The sequence below is a fragment of the Notamacropus eugenii genome, chromosome 2, assembly GCF_028372415.1.
Source record: "Notamacropus eugenii isolate mMacEug1 chromosome 2, mMacEug1.pri_v2, whole genome shotgun sequence".
In the NCBI taxonomy this organism is placed as follows: domain Eukaryota; kingdom Metazoa; phylum Chordata; class Mammalia; order Diprotodontia; family Macropodidae; genus Notamacropus; species Notamacropus eugenii.
The window spans coordinates 83586463-83606256 of record NC_092873.1 but is presented as its reverse complement, the minus strand read 5'-3'; the positions used below and the strand labels follow the sequence as shown (position 1 = coordinate 83606256).

The window sequence follows — 19794 nt, the reverse complement described above, 5'->3', positions numbered from 1 at the left end:
ATGGGGGGAAATGTTTTATTCCTGTTTTTCTTCCTGGGGTATTTCACTAAATGTCTTTGCTTTCAACTAATTGTGTCCTTTAGCTGACTAGTAAAAGTAAACAGACTTGAATGCCTCGTGAAGGGGGAAGAGGAAAAGCATTTATTAAGATCCTACTACATGTTTCACTGTGTGAAACTCTTCACAAATACTATTTTCTTTCATGCTCACAATGACCCTGTGAGGTAGATGCTATTATGATACCCATTTTATAGCTGAAGAAACTGAAGGAGATAGAGATTAAGTGACTTGCACCCAGTGACATAGCTAGTAAGTGTCTGACATAGGATATGAACTCAGGTCTTCCTCATTGGGGATCCAGTGCTTTATCCATTGTACCTTCTAACTGCCTTTGGATGGGAACTATGGTTTTCAGTGGATGCAGACCCACAGAGTACACTGGAGCTGGGGAAGTTAATCTAAGGGTGGGGAATGAAACACTCAGAAAGAGAGGCATCTTAAGATGTTCCACTAACAATGCTGATTACGTAATGAGCATAAGGATTTCCTAATGTGGGAACTCCCTCTATGAATGCACATTGGCAACTTACTAGAGTAGAACTTTAGGTTAGGTGACTTCAACAGGGTCACACAGCTAGTATGTATCAGATGCAGACCTTGAACCCAGTTCTTCCTGACTCCAAGGACAGACATCTATTCTAAATGCTGAATATAAAATTTGTGGCATGGATGTCAATGATAGAATCAAGCCTCCAGAGAAGTCTTCAGATAAATAATGACTCTACTAAACTAGGAAGGCTTCATAGATGTGGGACATTAGCTGGTCTTTAGGGAAAGCATGAATGACAGATAAAATTTAGGTAAGCAGAGAGGAAGGAAGAGAAACTGAACAGATACACAAATGAGGAAATGTGACCACTGAGTCTCTTAGGAAAGACCCAGAATTCGCTACCTTATCAGCAATTATTGGTATATTATAGAATATACAATGTTTACAATGTTGTTATTTATTTGTATAATGCTATCTACTTTTTTTCTCTTTGCAACTGTGGCTTCCCTTATCTCATAACTTCCCTCAGTCCTCCTAGGAGTTCTACATACTCCCTCCTTGTTTAAAATTCATCTCTCCCCACCCTGCCAATCTAAAAATCCCTTGTATCCCCCAAAGATAAGCTAGAGTATTGGTGAAACCCTTTGTTCTGATATGGAAGGTATAGTAGAACATACTAGAATTAGGAACATCAGACTTTTAATATTTAGTTTTCATTGCTCTTAACACAATCAATCTGCTCCAATTGAGCTGTCTTATATCTTGTTCTTTAAAAAAACTGAGCATCTTCCCCTTTGTGGCTTTGCACATGTAATACCTAAAGGTGCTCTCATACATGGACCCCAGAAAACTTCCCTAAGTTAAAAAGCATGTTGTGGGTCCAGTTCAATGAACTGTAACGGTTTTTTTTTTTTTTGCTTGACCATAAAGTAAAAGGTAATTGAAACAAATAGCATAGCAAAATAAATGACAAGAAAGACCCCCATTATGAAAAGACTACCTGCCATACTATAAGGAATCAGCAAGAAATTTTTGTGGGGGGTGCAGTACCTGGTAGTAGGTGCTTAATGTTAATGTATGTTTATTTACTATTGACTTTTTACATGTGAGCCATTAAGTTCTCTGATAATGTCATTAGCTAAGTTGCTGTTTCTACAGAGTGTCTGTTAGTCATGTCTATTCTCTGCCTCCATTAAGCTGCTCTCTACTACTATCATGTAGTATTTGATTATTTAACCTCTTTAGGTCTTCTGTTCTCTTCTCCCATCTGCCTGAATGTTAGCTGTCAAGCAGCCGTACTCTGGAGAAGGAAGACTCAAGACTCAAATCCAGGCATTTTTAGTTGCACCAGGTCAAGTGGCTAGAAAAAGCCAGTAGAAATCCGTAGACCTAGATTGTCTAGCCTTAAAATTGAGTTTTCTCTTAGTGGGTTTGACCTCCATCTTCTCAGTTTCCTGTATGATTTAGGGTTAGAACATTGTTTTTAAGTCTCCTCATATTTCTGCTCATTTGGTCTGTATCTTGAGAATTCTGCTTATCAAAATTCCCAAATGGGCATTTTGGGGGAGTTGGTGGTTGGTGGTTTTTTAGTAATGACCCCAGTTATCTTGCAAATCAATATGGCCTGAAACGACCCAGGTAGAACCTGTGGAAATATTGACCTCTGCCCTGATCCTTCTGTCTAAATTCCTACCATCAACACAGTCACTGATTTCTATACACATGCCGTCTTTCCCTGGGAATTCCCTCCACTCCCCTTTTCCCTTTCTAAATAAATCAGTAAGTCCATCCTTCAAAGTTCAGCTTAAGTTTTACTTCCTCTGTGAAGCCTTGCTTGATATTTCTCAGTCCAATAATTTTTTCTCACCTGTGATTTCATTTAACACTTACTCTCTAGACTATTCATTTGGCATTTATTTAGCAAATAGTACTTTGTATAATGGCTTCCTATTACCTATAGAATCAAAAATAAAATCTTGTTTGGCTTTTAAAGCCCTTCATAACATGGTCTCTTCCTACCTTTCCCTGCTATGCTGTATTTTCTATCTCCCTATTTTGTGGATAAACTTTTTTCTTTTATTTTTGTCTTTATTTTAATATTTACTCTTGTCTAACAGAGTTTTTTTTTTAAACTTTATTTATTTTTCACAATCAATTTTTGAACATTTTGAGTTCTGAATTCTGTCTCTCCTTCTGGTCATTCCCCCAACCTATTGAGAAGGCAAGTATTATGATATCAGTTATACAACTGAAATAATGCAAAACTTTGCTCCAAATTAACCATGTTGCAGAAAAGAAAAAAAAAGAAAAGAAAAAGAAAGTGAAATAAATATTCTCCATTCTATACTTAGACTTCATCACTTCTCCCTCTGGAGGTGTCTTGGATGATGTTATTGATCAGAGTATCTAAGTCTTCAATAGCTGACCATTATCACAATATTGCTGTTATTGTATACAGTGGTTTCCAGCTCTGCTCACTTCATCTTGCATCAGTTGAGAGAAATCTTTCCAGGTTTTTCTGAAACCATTTTGTCTGTCATTTCTCATGGCACAATTATATTCCGTCATAATCATATACTATAACTTAGCCATTCCCCAATTGATGAGCATCCCCTCATTTTCCAATTATTTGTTACCATGAAAAGAACTGCTGTAAATAAATATTTTTGTACATGTAGGTCTTTTTCCTTTTTCTTTGATTTCTTTTGGAAAGAGACCCAGTGCAGTATTGCTGGGTCAATTACATAGAAAACAAATTTTAACATTTAATTTAAAAAATTTAGGGTCCCTCCTTCTTTCCCTCTTTCCTCATTGAGAAAGCAAGCAATTTGATATATATTATACATATGGAGTTTTTCAAAACATTTCTATATTAGTCATGTAATAAAAGAAAACACAGAACTCCTCCCCCTGCCAAGAAAAATAAAGAATGTTTTAAAAATCAGACTTCACCAGTGCTTTCTCTGGAGGTAGATAGCAATTTTTTTTCTTATAAGTTCTTTGGAATTGTCCTTGGCATTGTATTTCAGAGAGTCATTGAGTCATTCATAGCTGCTCATCATGTAATATCGCTGTTACTATGTACGCTGTTCTGGTTCTGCTCACTTTACTTTGCAACAGTTTGTGTAAATTTTTCCAGGTTTTTCTGAAAGCATCCTACTCATCATTTCTTATAAGTATGCACAGTTTTATAGTTCATTGGGTATATTGTTTTCCAGAGTCCATAATTCTATTAGCAGTGCTTTAGTGTCCCAATTTTTCCATGTCCCCTCCCACATTTGTCGTTTTCCGTTTCTGTCATATTAGCCTCTCTAATAGGTGTAAGGTGGTACTGCAGAGCTATTTTAATTTGCATTTCTCTAGACAATAATAATTTAGAGGTTTTTTCACATCACTATAGATAGCTTTGATTTTTTCTTGTGATAACTATGAGGCTAACTTCTTGAGAAAGTTGTCTGTAATAGAAGTGCCTCTACTTTGTTTCCCTCACTCTCTTTTTGACTTGCCATAGTCTGTCTTCTAACCAAACTACTCTCTCTCAAATTACTACAGACCTCTTCATTATCAAATAGAATGGTCTTTTCTCAATCCTCATCCTTTTTGACCTCTCTGCAGTCCTTGAAGCTATCAATCACCTTTTTCTTGACATTCTATTCTCTCTAGGTTTCCATGACACTACTCTCTCCCCTACCTTTGTCCTCTCCTCCTACCTATCTGATCACTCCTTCTCAGTCCCCCTTTCTTAATTTGCAAGGTGATTTCAAAAGGTTCTGTTCTGTTTTGTTATTCCTCTATCTCATTTGCTGACCACAGAAGTTCTCATGAATTTAATCATATTCTCTATGGTGATCACTCTCAGATCTACTCATCTGGCCCTAATCTCTCTACTGACATCCAGTCTTGCATATTTATCTGATTACTAGACATCTTGAACTAGATGCTTGTCTTCATCTAACCATGTCCAAACAGAAGTTATTATCTTTCTCCCCAATACCTTTCCTGTTCCTAATTTTCCTGTAACTATTGAAGTATCCTCATCCTCCCAGTCACCCAAGCTCACAACCTAAGTGTTATTCTTGATTCCTCACTCTCTTTCATCCCCAAATCCAATGTATTTCAAAGACCGATCAACTTTTCAACTTCTATTGTATATACTCCCTTCTCTCCTCTAACACTGCCAGTCCCCTCCCCCTTACAGGCCCTCATCACCTCATATCTAGATTAGCAAAAGCTGCTGGTTAGTCTCCCTACCACAAGCCATCATGGCAGTACATCCTTTACTCAGCTATCAAGGTGATCTTCCTAAAGCAAAGTTCTGATTGACCATGCTACCTCTCTCTTCTCAATAGTAGCTCTCTGTCAAATTCAGAATTAAATATAAAATTCTCTGTTTGGCATTCAAAGTCTATTATAAATTACCTTCTCTTTACCTTTCCAGTCTTAAACCTCCCTCCCCCTCTCCATTTTGACAATTCAGGGACACTGGCTTCTTTGCTGTTCCTTGAAAAAGACCCTCCATTTCCTGACTCCAGGAATTTTCACTAGCTGTCATCCATTCCTGGAATGCTTTTCTCATTTCTGCCTCATGACTTTCCTGGCTTCCCTCAGGTTCCAGCTAAAATCTCCATCTTCTCCAAGAAGTCTTTCATAAACACTCAATGCTAATATTTTCTCTCTGTTAATGTCTAATTTATCTTGTAAAATAAGGTTTGTTGTAATGTATTTCTCCCTCATTAAACTGCGAGTTCCTTGAGAGCAGTAACTGTCTTTTCTCTTTCTTTGTGAATCCAGTGTTCAGCATAACATCTTGCATATAGCAGGAGTTTAATAAAATGTATATTGACTGATTGCCCTTTCTAGTCTCATGCCTTACTCTATATATTCTGTAATCCAGTGACATTGGCCTCCTTGCTGTTCCTCAAATGCAACACTCCATCTCCTAGCTCTACCTTTTCAGAGAAGATTCTGGGAAGATGGTGGAGTAGGTGAGAAAATTTCAAGCTCTGCAGATTTCCCCCACATATGAGATAAAATGGCCAGACCTTGCTGTGCTGTAGAGATGTTCTCTGGGTGAAAAAGAACCAGCACAAGCTGGGTAGGTGTAGAAGCAGTGGGGTGGGGATGCTGCTGGCTGTGGACACTTACAAAAGGGTACAGTCTTTGGATTTGGATCCAGGCAAGAGAGGAGAACTGAAGGAAGATCTGAGGCAAGAGACACCATCCCTGATATCCCAGAACTAGAGGCGTTTACAAAAAATAAACTACTACAAATTAAAAAGTGATCAAAGTAGAAAGAATCCAAACATTGGAATTTCTTACTGACTGGGATTTGTCTTCAGAGGAAAACAAAGAAAGCCTCTCCTACTCCAAAGAGTAATGCCAAACGATCACTTGTCCAAAGAGAATTCATAGAACTTAAAAAAAAAAAAGGCTTTAAAAAGTCAAATGAGAGAGATTGAGGAATTTTTTTTTAAAAGAACCAATACCAGAAAAAGAAGAGTGTGAAAAGAAAGTCAACCAATTAGAAAAGGAGATCCAAAATCTTAAAGAAGAAAACAACTCCCTGAAAATCAAAACTGGGCAAGGGGAAGCCAGTGAAGTTATGAAACCAAGAAACAATAAAACAAAACATAAAGAATGATCAAAGAGAAGAGAATGTGAGAGAATTTCTTTTCATAAGAAAAACAACTGATCTGGAGAGTAGGTCAAGAAGAGAAGACATAAGACTAATTAGACTACCTGAAAGCTAAGATCAAAAAAGAATCTTGATACAATAGTTCAAGAAAATAACTAAAGAAAATTGTCCTGAAACATTAGAATAAGAGGGAAAAGCACAAATAGAAAAGAATCCACCAATCACTACCCAAAAGAGATCTTACAAGGAAAATATAAAAGAATATCATAGTCATATTCTGAAACCCCCAGTTCAAGGAGAAAATGTTACAAGCAACAAGAAAAAAAACACAACCATTTAAATATAGTGATACCACAATTAGAATCACACAAGGCTTAGCAGCACTAAAAGACCACAGGTCTTGGAACAATATATATCAAAGAGTGAAAGAACTGCAATTGTGGCTGAAAATGTCATACCCAGCAAAGTTAAGCACAATCCTGAAAGAAAAAAAATTGACATTTAATGAATCATCAGACTTTCAGGAATTTGTTAAAAACAAACAAACAAACAAATCTGAACTTAATAGAAGATACAAGAACCAAGAGAAATAAATGTAAAGTACATACCAAACACTAATTATAAGGGATTCAATAGGTACAGACTGCTTATGTTTCATATGAAGGAATATAAAATGTGTGTCTAAGATCATTATTAGTAATTGAGTAGTTGGTAAGAAAGATTGGGATAGACCTGAGTATGATACGAAAAAGTAAAACCATTTAGGAAAAGGAAAAAAGTAATTGTCTTATACAAATCAGGTGCAAGAGGAAGAACTGACACAGAGGAATTAGGGGAGGAGAGCTGGTAGTTCTAGAACTCTACTTTCATGGGGAATGGGTTTAAGAGGGAACATTACATATATCTCTATATATCTCTATAGTATAAAAGTTTTCTAACTTCAGAAGGAAATAAAAGGCTAAGGTAATAGGAAGGAGAGAGAATATAAAGGAGGGATTTTTAGAGGGGAGGGTGAGGGAATAGGATAATGGGGGCTATAGAAAGGTGTTTAGATGAATGGGAATGGGAGGATAAAGAAGGGATCTCTGGAGTTGGAGGTAGGTTAAGTAATAGGAGGGCATAGTAAAGGGTAGAAGTAAAATAGAGGAATTAGTAGGGATAGGAAATAAGAGATATGCACAAATATAAAATAAAGATCAGGAATAGAATTTGTTAGGGAAAAGGGAATGGGGTAGTAAACATGATCTCAGACAAAGTTAAGGCTAAAGAAGATTTAATCAAAAGAGAAAAATAGGAAAACTACGCTATAGGTTAGCCATATTCACCAATGTTGTTTTGGACCATCTAAAGTATTAGGTTGGAATATTGCTGTGGTGTAGGAAATGACAGATTGGAAGACCTGGAAAAATATAGAAAGATGTGGACTTAAGAAGGAAGAGGTTATCCACACTTAGAGAAAAAGAGGACAATTAAATACAGTTCAGTCTTAGGTAGATGCATATGAATGTATATGTCTGTATATGAGTATGATTATAAATATCTATGTTTATGTGAGTATATGTATGTGTATGTATATGTATATATGTATGTTATAAGTATGTATATGTGTATGTATGTATATGTGTGTGTATATGTGCATATTTATCTATCTATCTATGCTCAATTATAGTCTTCTTAAGGGTGGGGAGCAGGGAGGAAGGAGGGAAAATTAAAAAGTGCACAGCAGAGAACAAAAGAAAACTAAAAAGGACACAAAGAAAAGATGGACAACTCTGAACACGAGTAGGATTTATTGCGTAGGCTTTCATGAAATAAAAATTTATTGATGCATATTTTCAGCACTTTCATGTTATGTTGCGCACATGACAATACTGTTTTTCTTTCTTATTTTGTATTTGTTTCAATATTTAAGCTTAAAATAAAAGAATAAATTGTCATTGTGGGTGTTGTGTCACACAGGTAGCAAGTTTCTGAGGCTGTCTCGGATCTTTCTGACTCCAGGCACAGTACTCTATCTACTGCACCACCTAGCTACTCCATATGTAAAAGTACTTTCTAATAAATCTTCAAATGAAAAGTGTTCTAAAAATGTTTTTATTTTTATTGTTGAAATATTTCTTCATCTAAGCTTCATTATTCCGTTGCTGCTTAACTCATGATCTTTGCTCATTTGTGTGATTTCCCTGTTGGATAAGTTCCTATTGTACCCAGAATTGTGTTTCCAAGGCAGCCATAGAGCTGTATAACCTTGGCCTTCTAATGAGATTTCAGAATTCTGACTCATCAATAGTAACTAGGAAGAATTCCCTAGAACAAGTTGAAAGTGATAATAAAACAAATAGTGTTTCAAGAAATTAGAGGTGGATATAAGAAATAGCAGTACACTAATGGAGTAGGATGAAAAGAAGTCTTTACATTTGTTGAATGCTTTATACTCTTCCAAATGGTTTCATGTATATTAATTTTTTGGATCTTCATACTAACCTTTAAAGGAAAGGTAGAGTCCAGGATTAGCCATTCTTCCCTTCCACTCCTCCCTCTCAAGTAAAGTTCTCTATCTCTCTGATTCCAATGGGGGTGGAGGAGAGAAATACCAGAGGATATAGGGCTGACACATTTTAACAGGGGAGTAGACTGCATATATTAAGTGCTTACCACTTGTAAAGCACTGTGCTAAGCAAGAGGGATACAAACAACAAAAATGGCAAAAGCAGGTGCCTCCCCTCAAGGAGCTCCCATTCTAAAGGGGGAGAAAAGTCCAAATTTGTCTATCCATATTGCATTTACATATACATTTACATAGTGTAAATGAAAAATAATCTCAAAGGGAAGGCATGGGGGGAGGGAGAGAGACAGAGAGACAGAGAGAGGAGAGGTCTCTTGTAAAAGGTGAGATTTGAGCTGAGGCATGGGGGATATGGAGAGGAGTAAAATACAAGAAGCTTAGAAGGGTAGGAAGGCATCATATTGTGAAGGGCTTTAAATGACCAACATTTTGCATTTGAACCTAGAGTAATAGAGAACCACTGGAATTTATCGAATAGGCAGTTGACATGGTCAGACCTGCATTTTGATAAAATGACTTTGCCCATTGAGTGGAGGATGAACTGGGGTAGGGAGAACATTGAGCAAGGAGACTCACCAATATGTTATTTCAGTAGTCCAGGCATAAGGTGATGAGAGCCTGTATCAGGGAGGTGGTGTATGAGTGGAGAGGAAGGGGCATGCATGAGAAATGTCTGCATGTAGAAATAATAATAAAAGTGTTGGTAATAATTATAAAAACAACAATGTTGTTCAGTTGTGTCTGACTCTTTTTGATTCCATTTGAGTTTTTCATGATGATGATACATCCTTTTATCTGCTTCACCACCTAGACCCAACATGATGAAATAACTTCCCAAGAAGTTACCAAGGTAATAAGCAGCAGAACCAGGATTTGAATCCAAGTCTTCTGACTTCAAATACAGCACTCTACAGCACATCATTCGGGCCCCAAATATAAGAAGCACTTAACAAATGCTGGTTTGCTTCATTTCCCTCCCCCTTCCACCTCTCATTTCTCAGTTACTCTTCAACCAACTTCCAGCCAGGAAACAGACAAAAGGGTAGGTGGGGGGAGATTTGGGGGAGTGGAGACCTCAAGGAAGGGACAAGGAGTGAAGGTAGTTATCTGTAAATATTTGTAGAAATGCCACTCAGAAAAGACATTAGAATCATTTTGTCTAGTTTCTGAGGAGTGCAAGGTGGAAAGGACAGAACAAATTGAACACCACCAACTCTAGCTATTAATTCCTAACTCCCAGGATGACTTCTGCTCCAGAAGCCTTCTCACAGTGTTTTACCACTAAAAAGTGATAGAGTCAGAACTAGAACTCAGGATTTACAATTCCAAATAGTCATGTACAATTCACTATCCACATCCACTTTCTAATCTTTGACCAGACTTCAACCCCATAAATAAAGGATCATACACTTCAAAACTGGAAGAATCTCAGAGGTCACTGAACATATTCTCCCCTTCATTTTACAGATAAGGGAACTGAGGTCCACAGAGGGGAAATGGTTTACCCAAAGTCACACAGATGGTAAATGGCAAAGTCAGGAATCAAACTCAGATATTATGTCTCCAGATCCAGGGCTCATTCCTCTGCACCACAACTACCTCAAGATAAACTTTTACATAGTGCCACTAAATACATTTGTTTAGTGCTCTAGGCTTTTGAGAACACTTAGAGATAAACTATCTCTCTTTAGTCTCACAACAATCCTATACCATAAAGAAATTCATAATCCTCTTTTACAGATGCGGAAACTGACTCAGATTATAAGCTGCTAGTCCAGTGTTATTTCCTTATAATTTACCACTTCTACTAAATGCCCTATTCATTCTCCTGTCCACCATTGTTTTTCAGAAAAGAATTTCTGAAATAAGGGCAGAATTTCTTTTCAGTGATAACTGCCAAGGATTCACATTATTTTGTTGTGACGTAAAAATGTGTTCCAGTAGAATTATTTCAAGTTTTTAGAACTAGATTTTGTAATGAAAAGTTTCATCAAAAAATTGCAAAAAATTGAACAGTGAATTCAATGAGGAAACTTGGAATTAATTTAAATTTTAAAACATCAACAGTTTTATTATCAAACCAAGCTATACATAATACACATCTTTGTGTTACTCAATTTACATTGATTTCAGGCTTATGAAAGGTTTGAAAAATAAATGTTGCGTACATGTTTTTGTTCCCAAACCTTGAACCTTATGTTTGCTCCTTCAAAGCAATATGGCAAGTGGTGCTTTTGGAGTAAAAAGAACATAGCTATAGGGTTGGTAGGGAAGTTGGTCATTCACTCAAAGCCTTTATTTTACAGATTAAGCAACTGAGACAAAGATCAAATAGATGATGAGTAGTAGAGCAAGGATTTCAATGGTAGGAGAGGGACTGTTGTGCTTTCTGTTACAGCAGTTCCTCCCTACCCTCCAACTTCAGTCCAGGTGTAGGCCCAGTCCCTGCTAGTTTTAGGCAAGTCACTTTCAATCCAATCCCTTACCTACAAAGTTTATTAAACACTTATTCTGGGGAAGGAACAGAGACTACAAAATTGTTAAAAAGATAAAAAAAAAATGGATTCCTTTCTGTCATGTGAATTACTGTCTAAAGTGGGGCCAGGAGGAGATGACTTTCTCTCAGGCTCTGCCACTTCATATGCAAAGGAGGTAAAAGTGTCAAGAAAAGGCTTCATAGAAATGCAAAGTTCTACATAAATGTGAGCTTTGGGGGAAAACTTGGGGAAGGAGAGGAAGAAGACGTTTGATTGGGTCTGGGTTTTCCACAGCGTCTCAAAACAAAAAAAATCGGGGTTATTTTCTCTTAGACCAACCACAGCACTAGTGAACGTTTCTTCTTCTTTCTTCTTTCTTCTGGCCGTCGCTCCAGCCGCTACTCTTCGCCCTGATCCTCTTCTGTTACCTCCTTACCGTGGTTGGCAACTCAACCCTCGTGTTCTTGGCGGTCCGTGACCCCCGCCTCCACGCGCCTATGTACTACTTCCTCTGCCACCTCGCCCTGGTGGACATATGCTTCACCACCAGTTTTGTTCCGTTGCTGCTGGCCAACCTCTGGGGCTGGGCAAGGGCGCTGTCCCGCGCTGGCTGCATGACTCAGCTCTACCTCTTCCTGGCATTGGGGTCCACTGAATGCGTCCTTTTGGCCGTGATGGCTATAGACCGCTCGGCCGCCGTGTGCCGTCCTCTCCATTACACAGCCCTGGCCTCGCCCCGCCTCTGCAGGGCGCTGGCCACTGCCTGCTGGCTAGGTGGCTTCATTAATTCGCTGGCGCAGACCACACTATTGGGCACACGGCAGTTGTGCGGGCCCCGGCGTGTGGACCACTTCATCTGCGAGCTGCCAGCCATGTTGAAACTGGTCTGCGGAGGCGGGGGTACCGTGGAGCAACAGATGTTTGCTGCTCGCGTAGTTATACTGCTGGTGCCCACCGCTGTCATCCTGGTCTCCTATGGGGCTGTGGGCCATGCGGTGTGGAGGATGAAATCCCAGACAGGGAGGAGAAAAGCAATGGGGACCTGCGGTTCTCACCTCACTGCTGTCTGTCTATTCTATGATTCTGCCATCTATACATACCTGCAGCCCACACAGTTTACTCCCAGGGGCAAGTTCGTTTCCTTATTCTACACTGTGGTCACCGCTGCTCTCAACCCCATCATCTACACCGTGAGGAATAAGAAGGTGAGGGGGGCTGGGAAAAGACTTCTGGGAAGAGTAGAATGGAGGGAAAGATAAGGGTGGAGTTGGGGAGAGCTTCTCAACCATAGTGTCACATTATTTGTCAGTGGGCTAGTCCATTACACTGTGTTCTCATGGATTGTGGAGTGGTGAGCTCAAAGAAATAGCTCTCATGAAGTTCTAGAACCATTTTCTCCATTGAATGCTCCTCTTTCAGACTGATAAAGAACGGATCTTCAACATCCAAGTTCACATTGGAGAAGAGAAACACAGTTCTCATCATAGATATTCTCCCAGTAGATGGGGCTGCTGAAAGCTTCTAGTTTGATAAAGGACCTATGGTCCCTGCCTTTGGGGAATTAGAAGAGGAGACAACATATAGACTAGGGTAATCTATACAATCAACATGTTGATTTTTAAACCTAGGGAACACCAAAAACTGTTGAGGTTTCATGATGTGTTGTGGTGGAACTGCCTCAAAGAATTCAGAATCAGACCACTTCTAATTCAAGTAGAAGTATTTATTGAGATTGAAGCTTCTCATGAAGCAGGCTAAGTTCAGAGAAAACAAGATGGATTTTTATAGGATAAAGATGCAATTACATAACAGAAATTTACATAGAATATAGGAATATGGCATACTTAAAAGGCAGGAGGAATTTGTTAAGGGATTAGATAATTGATGAGGGGTCCCATCTATGGTTTGGTGGTTAAACATTCTGGTCATACTACCCTCCAACTGGTTAGCTATTGTGATCCTGTCTGGTCAAGATAGATAGTTAGGTATTGTAGCTCTGTCTTGGGCTAGATGGATGATGTGATTGTGACTGACTACAAGAACACATCTATTTCTATGGGAATGGGTCTGGGGGTCATGGCTGGGTAGAGGCAGTGGCTGGGTTCTCATGCCTGTTGTTTCTGTAAGAACTAAGAGTTTCAGGGACACACCTGTTCTAGTGAGGAGCAAGGCATGTGAAGAAATTAGGACATTGGGGGGGTATTAGGTAGGTACAGTGGGCTTATAATGAAGTAAGACTATTGGGGATGGGGACAACTCTATTAGGACTCCTTCAAACAGACTTCCATATTTAAATGGGCAAGAAGGGATACAAAAGGGATTAGGATGGGAAATGTCCAGAGGGCGTAGTGAGGTCAATCCTTGAAGAGGAAGGACTTTTTGAGATTTTGAAAACACCAAAGGATTTAAGTAGTGGACAGAAAGCAGAGGAGCATCTAAGAGAAAAGACACGATGCATATATAAAAAGCATGGGAGTTACAGGGGGAAAGGGCATTCTTGTGAAGGAGAGAAAGGGGTGGGATGGGATCCAATGAAACTTAAAAGCCCCACTAGAGGATTTGGGGATGGTTAAAGGAGAAAAGCTTAACAAGAATGACAACAGATAAGTAGTCCCCCATCTTTCATAAACTCTTGTCACAAGAAGGAGAATAATCTTCCAAAACCATTTCCTGGAAGATTTCATTTCTCTTATGGCCCCAACCACTCTTGTAGGAGAGAAAAGCAGAAGTACATCTTTCCTTGTTGCCCTCATGTTTTCAGGACACATAAAGGATTATTCATTTAAAGGATGGGAAGGAGTATCAAATGTATAATTTTATGTCAAATACAGTGAAAAGATGGACACAAGAATAACTTTCTTTTCTTTTCCATGCATTGTAGTTGAATGGTATCAGGATAATTAGCTCTATTCATGATGAGTTATGTCCATTGTGTTATACAAACATAAAAGAAGGTCTTTTGACTGTTAAACTGGCAAAATCAAGATAATCTCCCTGTTCCTAACATTAAATTTACCGTAGTGGAAGAATTGTTCAACCGAGAGTCAAGAGAAATAAGTTGTATTGTAGTCTTTACAATTTACTTGCTACATGACCTGGGGTAAATTCATTTTGTATCCCCTTCAATAACTATAACACAAGTCTTTATCTTCGAAAAACATTTAAAGGATTTTATTTAAATATTACATTAGAAGTATACTGTTACAGAATTGCTAAGCTTGAAATGAATTCCTTAGTTACTTTTCCTCTAGCCATCTCTTTTTCTACTTGCCCTTTCTACTTTACTACACTACCAACACAATCACTAATATTCTACCTTCTCTACTTTGTCTACTTCCTTCTGAATTTTTATTGCAAGGGATGAAAGGATCATGTTTGGCATAAGCAAGAGTTATCTGGAAGATTTTGAACTGTATTTTCTTCCAACTCCAGGGTCCCTTCTTTCTGGCTAGCTTCCTATGCACCTCTTGGATACAAAAATGTTGATGTTGATGTTCATGATGATGATGAGGTAATCAGACGTGATCTTCCCATCCTCTAGCTTCTTGCCATTGCAGTACATGAAATGATGCTTAGGGGGCACTCCTGTTATGTCTTCAATTTTCTCCTTCACCTGAGACACTAAGGTGGATTGTGGCATATAAAACATGTGCTTCTTTCCTTCATCTTCCTCTGTCAGAAACACTTGCAACTCCTCATCACTTGGTTCCATCAACTTCAGGGTGAGGTGCATAATTTTACTGCGGTGGAACCAATAGTCAGACAACTTTTTTCCAGGGTTTAGGGCCTTGGAACCAATAGGAGCATCTGGTTTTCTGCAGGAACCTTGGTTTTAGACCTAATCAGTTCAATAATCTTCATTACCCTGTCATTCTTCTGGGCAGTGAATTTCATTAGCTCTTGTCTTTGGGAATGTACATTTACCTAGAAACATAGAATAAAGGAGGAGATATTTTAAAAGCTCATGACTTGATTCCTTCCACCTTTGAGGTCACTGATCAGGTTAGCATTAAAAGTCCTCCACAATATAACATTGTTGTTCCATAGAGTGTGCCCTGAGCAAACTGGACTACTGACAATTCCTGATGTATCTGATCTCTCCTTTCTTTCCTCCATTCTTTTGCTTGCCTCATTCTTTTCATCTGAAAGGCACTTTCCCTATCTCTGATGGTTGATATCTTTCCCATCACCTAAGATCCAACTCACATGCCATCCTTCCTTGATACCCCCAGTCAGAAATTGTCTTTCCTTCCTCAGACATTGTATGCCTCTGGAGGAACTTACAATGCTCTGTTTTTATTATCATACTTCATGGGTTTGTCTATGAGATTACAAAGGACCTTGAGTTTAACACAGTGCCTGCCATATAGCAAATATGGCTCTTCATAAATGTGTGTTGACTGACTGATTAATCTTGAGACAGACATTATTCATTTTGCATTTCCCTCAGTGCCTAACATAGTGCTGGGCTTAGAATAGTTCCTTGAAAGGTCTCTTAAGTTCCTAATGCCATTTCCACTCCCTGGACTGCTCCCTTTCATTCAGAAAGCCTCATAAAGCTTTTAGTATGTGCCATCACTGAGGTTATGGGAGAAAAGACATCATTCCTGCTTTAGAGGAGCTTCTCTCCATTAATCACGGATCCATAAATTGTTAGAGCCTTTGGAAGGAGACTGGTAATGCCAACCTCTCTCATTTTATAGAGAAGAAATTTAAGTGCAGATAAGGCAAATTCAGTCGATCAGAATTTATTAGGCACTTACTATGTGCCAGGTAGTGTGCTAAGTGTTGAGAATAATGGGGCAGCTAGTTGGTGCAGTGGGTAGAGCAATGGAACTAGAGTCAGTAGTGACCTCAGTTGAAGTCTAGCCTTAGTTACTTACCAGCTGTGTGACCCTGAACAAGTCACTTGACTGTCTCAATTTCCTTATCTGTAAAATGGGGAATCATAAAAGCACCTGCCTCTCAGCATTATTGTGAGAGCAAATGAGATCATATTTGTAAAGTATTTCACAAACCTTAAAGTGCTATATAAAAGCTAACTATCATCATCATTATTATTAAGAAAGACAAGAAAATCAGTCCCTGCCCTCAAGGAGCAGACTTTCTAATGGGGGAAGCAAAACGTAAATAGCTAAGTACTTAGAATACATATACAGAGTAGATTAAAGTAATCTGAAAGAGGAGGGCTTTAGGAACTAGGAGGACAAGAAAGGCCCCCTCAAAAATCACTTAGCACATTTGTGGCTAAGCTGTTACTCAAACTCAGGTCTCTTGTCTTCTTGACCAGTACTGTTCATCCTCCCCCAGGCACTTTTGTCCAAACCTGTCCCGTTTCTAGGAAGCACTCCCTGAATGACATTCCATTCATTTTGTCCCTTTGTCCCCCTATTGCCCTTGTTTACACAGTTGTAGAGCTCCTCTTCGGGAACTGCCTTCAGAGCTACTTTGTATGCCTGATTTGCAGCCACATAAGATGGTCATCAGCTGGTTTTTGATTGGAAACCAGATTCCTGATTTGATCACCCACTTTGTTTATCTGATTTGTCTCTGAATGTCTTCAAGAAGTTTCCAAAAATCAAATCCATTCCCCAAAAGATGGAGATTTACTACTATTGAGGTTCCTCCAAGGACTACGTGACTCTAAAAACATTTCCAAAAGAGGAGTTCTAAATTGGCTTTGAGCAACGGCAGCATCATTGGAGTATATTTTAAGCCTCCTTGAGTACAACTTTGAAGGGTAGTGCTTATCTGGATGTGCAGTCTAACTGATGTTTTCTCACTTCATCTGTATCATTTGCATCCTACTCTGCTATGCTTCTTGGTCCATTGTTGGTCTAAACTCTTCTGTCTACACCTGATGGAGTTAATAAGCCACTTGGAGTCAGGAAGAACTGAGTTCAAATCCTGCCTTACACTATTCTATCTATATGACCCAAGGCAAATTGTTTAACTTCTCTCATCCTCAGTTCCCTCATCAACAGAATGAGGTCACCAAACTCACAGGGTTGTTGTGAGGACAAAAAGATAACATAAAAGTACTTTGCAAATTATAAAACATTGATGTAGCTTTTGATAAAGTACTTAATGATAGTTCTGAGAATTACATCTGATATCCTCTAGTAGCCTGTTCTTGGTTCTTCTTGCCTCAAATCTCTCTCCACTCCAATCTAACTTTCTAGTTTCCCTAAAGCACAGGTCCAACCATATCTTTCCCCTACTTGGTAAATTCCATTGACTTCCTATTGCCTCCAGGATCTAATGCAAAATGCTCTTTTTGGCACTCAAAGTCCTTCATAAACTAGCCCTCTCCTCCCTTTCCCGTCTTCTTACACCTTATTCTCTGCCACACCTTCTTCAATCCAGTGACACTGGCTTCCTTTCTATTTCAAGAACAAGACACTTCACTTCTCAACTGTGGGAATTTCCTCTGGCTGCTCCCTGTGCTTGGAATGATCTCTTTCCCCATCTTCACCTACTGGTTTCCCTGGCTTACTTTAAGCCCCAACTAAAATTGCATCTTCTACAGGAGGTCTTTCCTATCCTCCCTTAATTCTAGTGCTTTTTCTCTCATATTTACTTCCTATTTTTCCTATATGCATATTTGCTTGTTGTCTTTCCATTAGACTGTGAGTTCCTATTGAGTAGTGATTGTTTTGCCTTATTTTGCATCCCCAGAGCTTAGAATAGTGTTGCAAACATAGTAGACACTTAATAAATGTTTACTGAAAGACTGACTAGATTCTGTGACCACTCCTAATACTGGACTGGGAGCTCCAAGAAGATAAAGGGGTCCAAAGGGAAATCCCTCCATTTGAGTTCTCTTTCTGTTTTTCTTTCTCCCATTGCCTTTAAAAAGTCAGATGCATCTGAGAGGGTAAAAGCATTAAGCTGTTAACACTTTCATAAAACTATTATTGATAATTGATATTTACAATGCCATTTGAGACTTATAAGGTGCTTTGCCTAGTATCTGATTTGATTTTCTCAACAACTATCTGATGTAAGTAGAACTAGGTTTCCTCCTCTACAAAAGGGATGCTAGCCTGCTCTTGAGCCTAGAAAACCTAGAAAAAGGGGTAAGGAAAAAAATGTTGGACTAGATCTCTAAATTCCTTATAGAATTATAGGTTTTGAAGCTGCATGGGTCCTTAAAGGTCACCTAATTAAATCACTTCATTTCTTGGATGAGGAAACTGAGACCCATATATGTGAAGGTCCCACAGATATTAAGAGACCTGGAATCTGAAAGCAGGACCTCTGACTACAAAGCCACTGCTATTTCCACTTCCCATAATTGGAACTTTCCATTCTATTAGAGGAAGAAACTTAATCTACTTCAAACATTGCCAGTAGTCAACCCTGAAGCAGACCTCTCTCCACTCCAGTGATCCCCAGAGAAGGCTGAGAACAAAGTTATGTTTAAGACAGTGGAGTGACTGCTATTTTTCTGTTAATCCAAGTCCTACATCTCATCTAAAATCTCAGTTCAAAACTCTTCTACTCCAAGGGTAAAATCTTGCTAAACATCTGAAGTCTACAACCTCATCATCATCACACCCCAGTTCATAAAAGTATCTCCCCTTATTTTAAGGCTTTGTCTTACAAACACACACGCACACACACACACACACACACACACGTGTTCGTCCTTCGTTGCTGAAGCATGACATGACTTGCACTTGACTTTGTTTTTTTTTTTTTTTGAGTGAGGGAGAGTTCTGCAGGTCATCAGTCTCACTTCCCCTCCAGAGTCATCTGAATACAGTGACCAGATATTTATCAGGATGACTGGAGATGATGCAGGATGAGGCAATTGGGGTGAGATTTCAACTCAGGTCCTCCTGACTCCTGCACTGGTGCTCTATCCACTGCACCACCTAGCTGCACCCCCCCCCCCCCCCCCCCCACAGACTTACTTGGAAACAAGAGCCATTAGGAGCCATCTCTGAAGCTGAGAAAAAGTAGAAAGAGGAATAAGACTCCCTTCCAAACTTTTATCCTAATGCTGGAATTTTGGGAGTGGTGGGGGAGGATGGGAAACTCCACCTTTGGCTTTATTTCAACATTTGGTCAATTGCTATTCTCACAAGGCAATTTACTTTCAGTTTTTCTGAAGGTTGGGGGAGAATGATGGAGAGACAGGGAAAGGGAAAAAAAAACAGGTCATGATTAGAGTATCACTCACTTAATGAGTGAGCTTTGTCCCCATGGTCAGTCTCTGAAGTTCTCTTCCACTGAGATGCGGAGAGGATGAACTTCATCTCAAGATTATTTACTGGCCCACATGGAAAAAGGCATCCCCACATTCCTCCATTCTAGTTTTTACCCCAGAGGTCAAAACAATGAGGGTTGTTCTCTTAGCTTTCTCCTTTTCGATCACCCTTACCCCATTTTGTTTCCTTCTACATTGGCTCAAGTCTACCTCATTGGGAAAAGTATCCCTGATTGATCTCACTTGACTCAGATATGATTCTGGAACCTTTTAGCACTTAGAAAAAATTTATAATATTTGTTTGCACTTGTTTTTGATGCTTTTTAAATATCTTCAGGAATATTCCTGTGG

The 19794-nt window shown here is 39.0% G+C and overlaps 2 protein-coding genes and 1 pseudogene across 2 annotated transcripts in view; 2 read left to right on the top strand and 1 right to left on the bottom strand.

Annotated features, from left to right (window-relative positions):
* Window positions 1-19794, top strand: part of LOC140525813 (ubiquitin D-like) — a 115839-nt gene that overhangs the window by 36115 nt on the left and 59930 nt on the right. The window lies entirely within an intron of this gene.
* LOC140522714 (putative olfactory receptor 2I1) lies at window positions 7238-12487 on the top strand. The gene is given in 3 exon segments (XM_072638020.1): window positions 7238-7282; window positions 11562-11586; window positions 11589-12487. Coding segments are annotated over 3 exon segments (969 nt in total).
* Window positions 14273-19381, bottom strand: LOC140525815 (ubiquitin D-like; annotated as a pseudogene).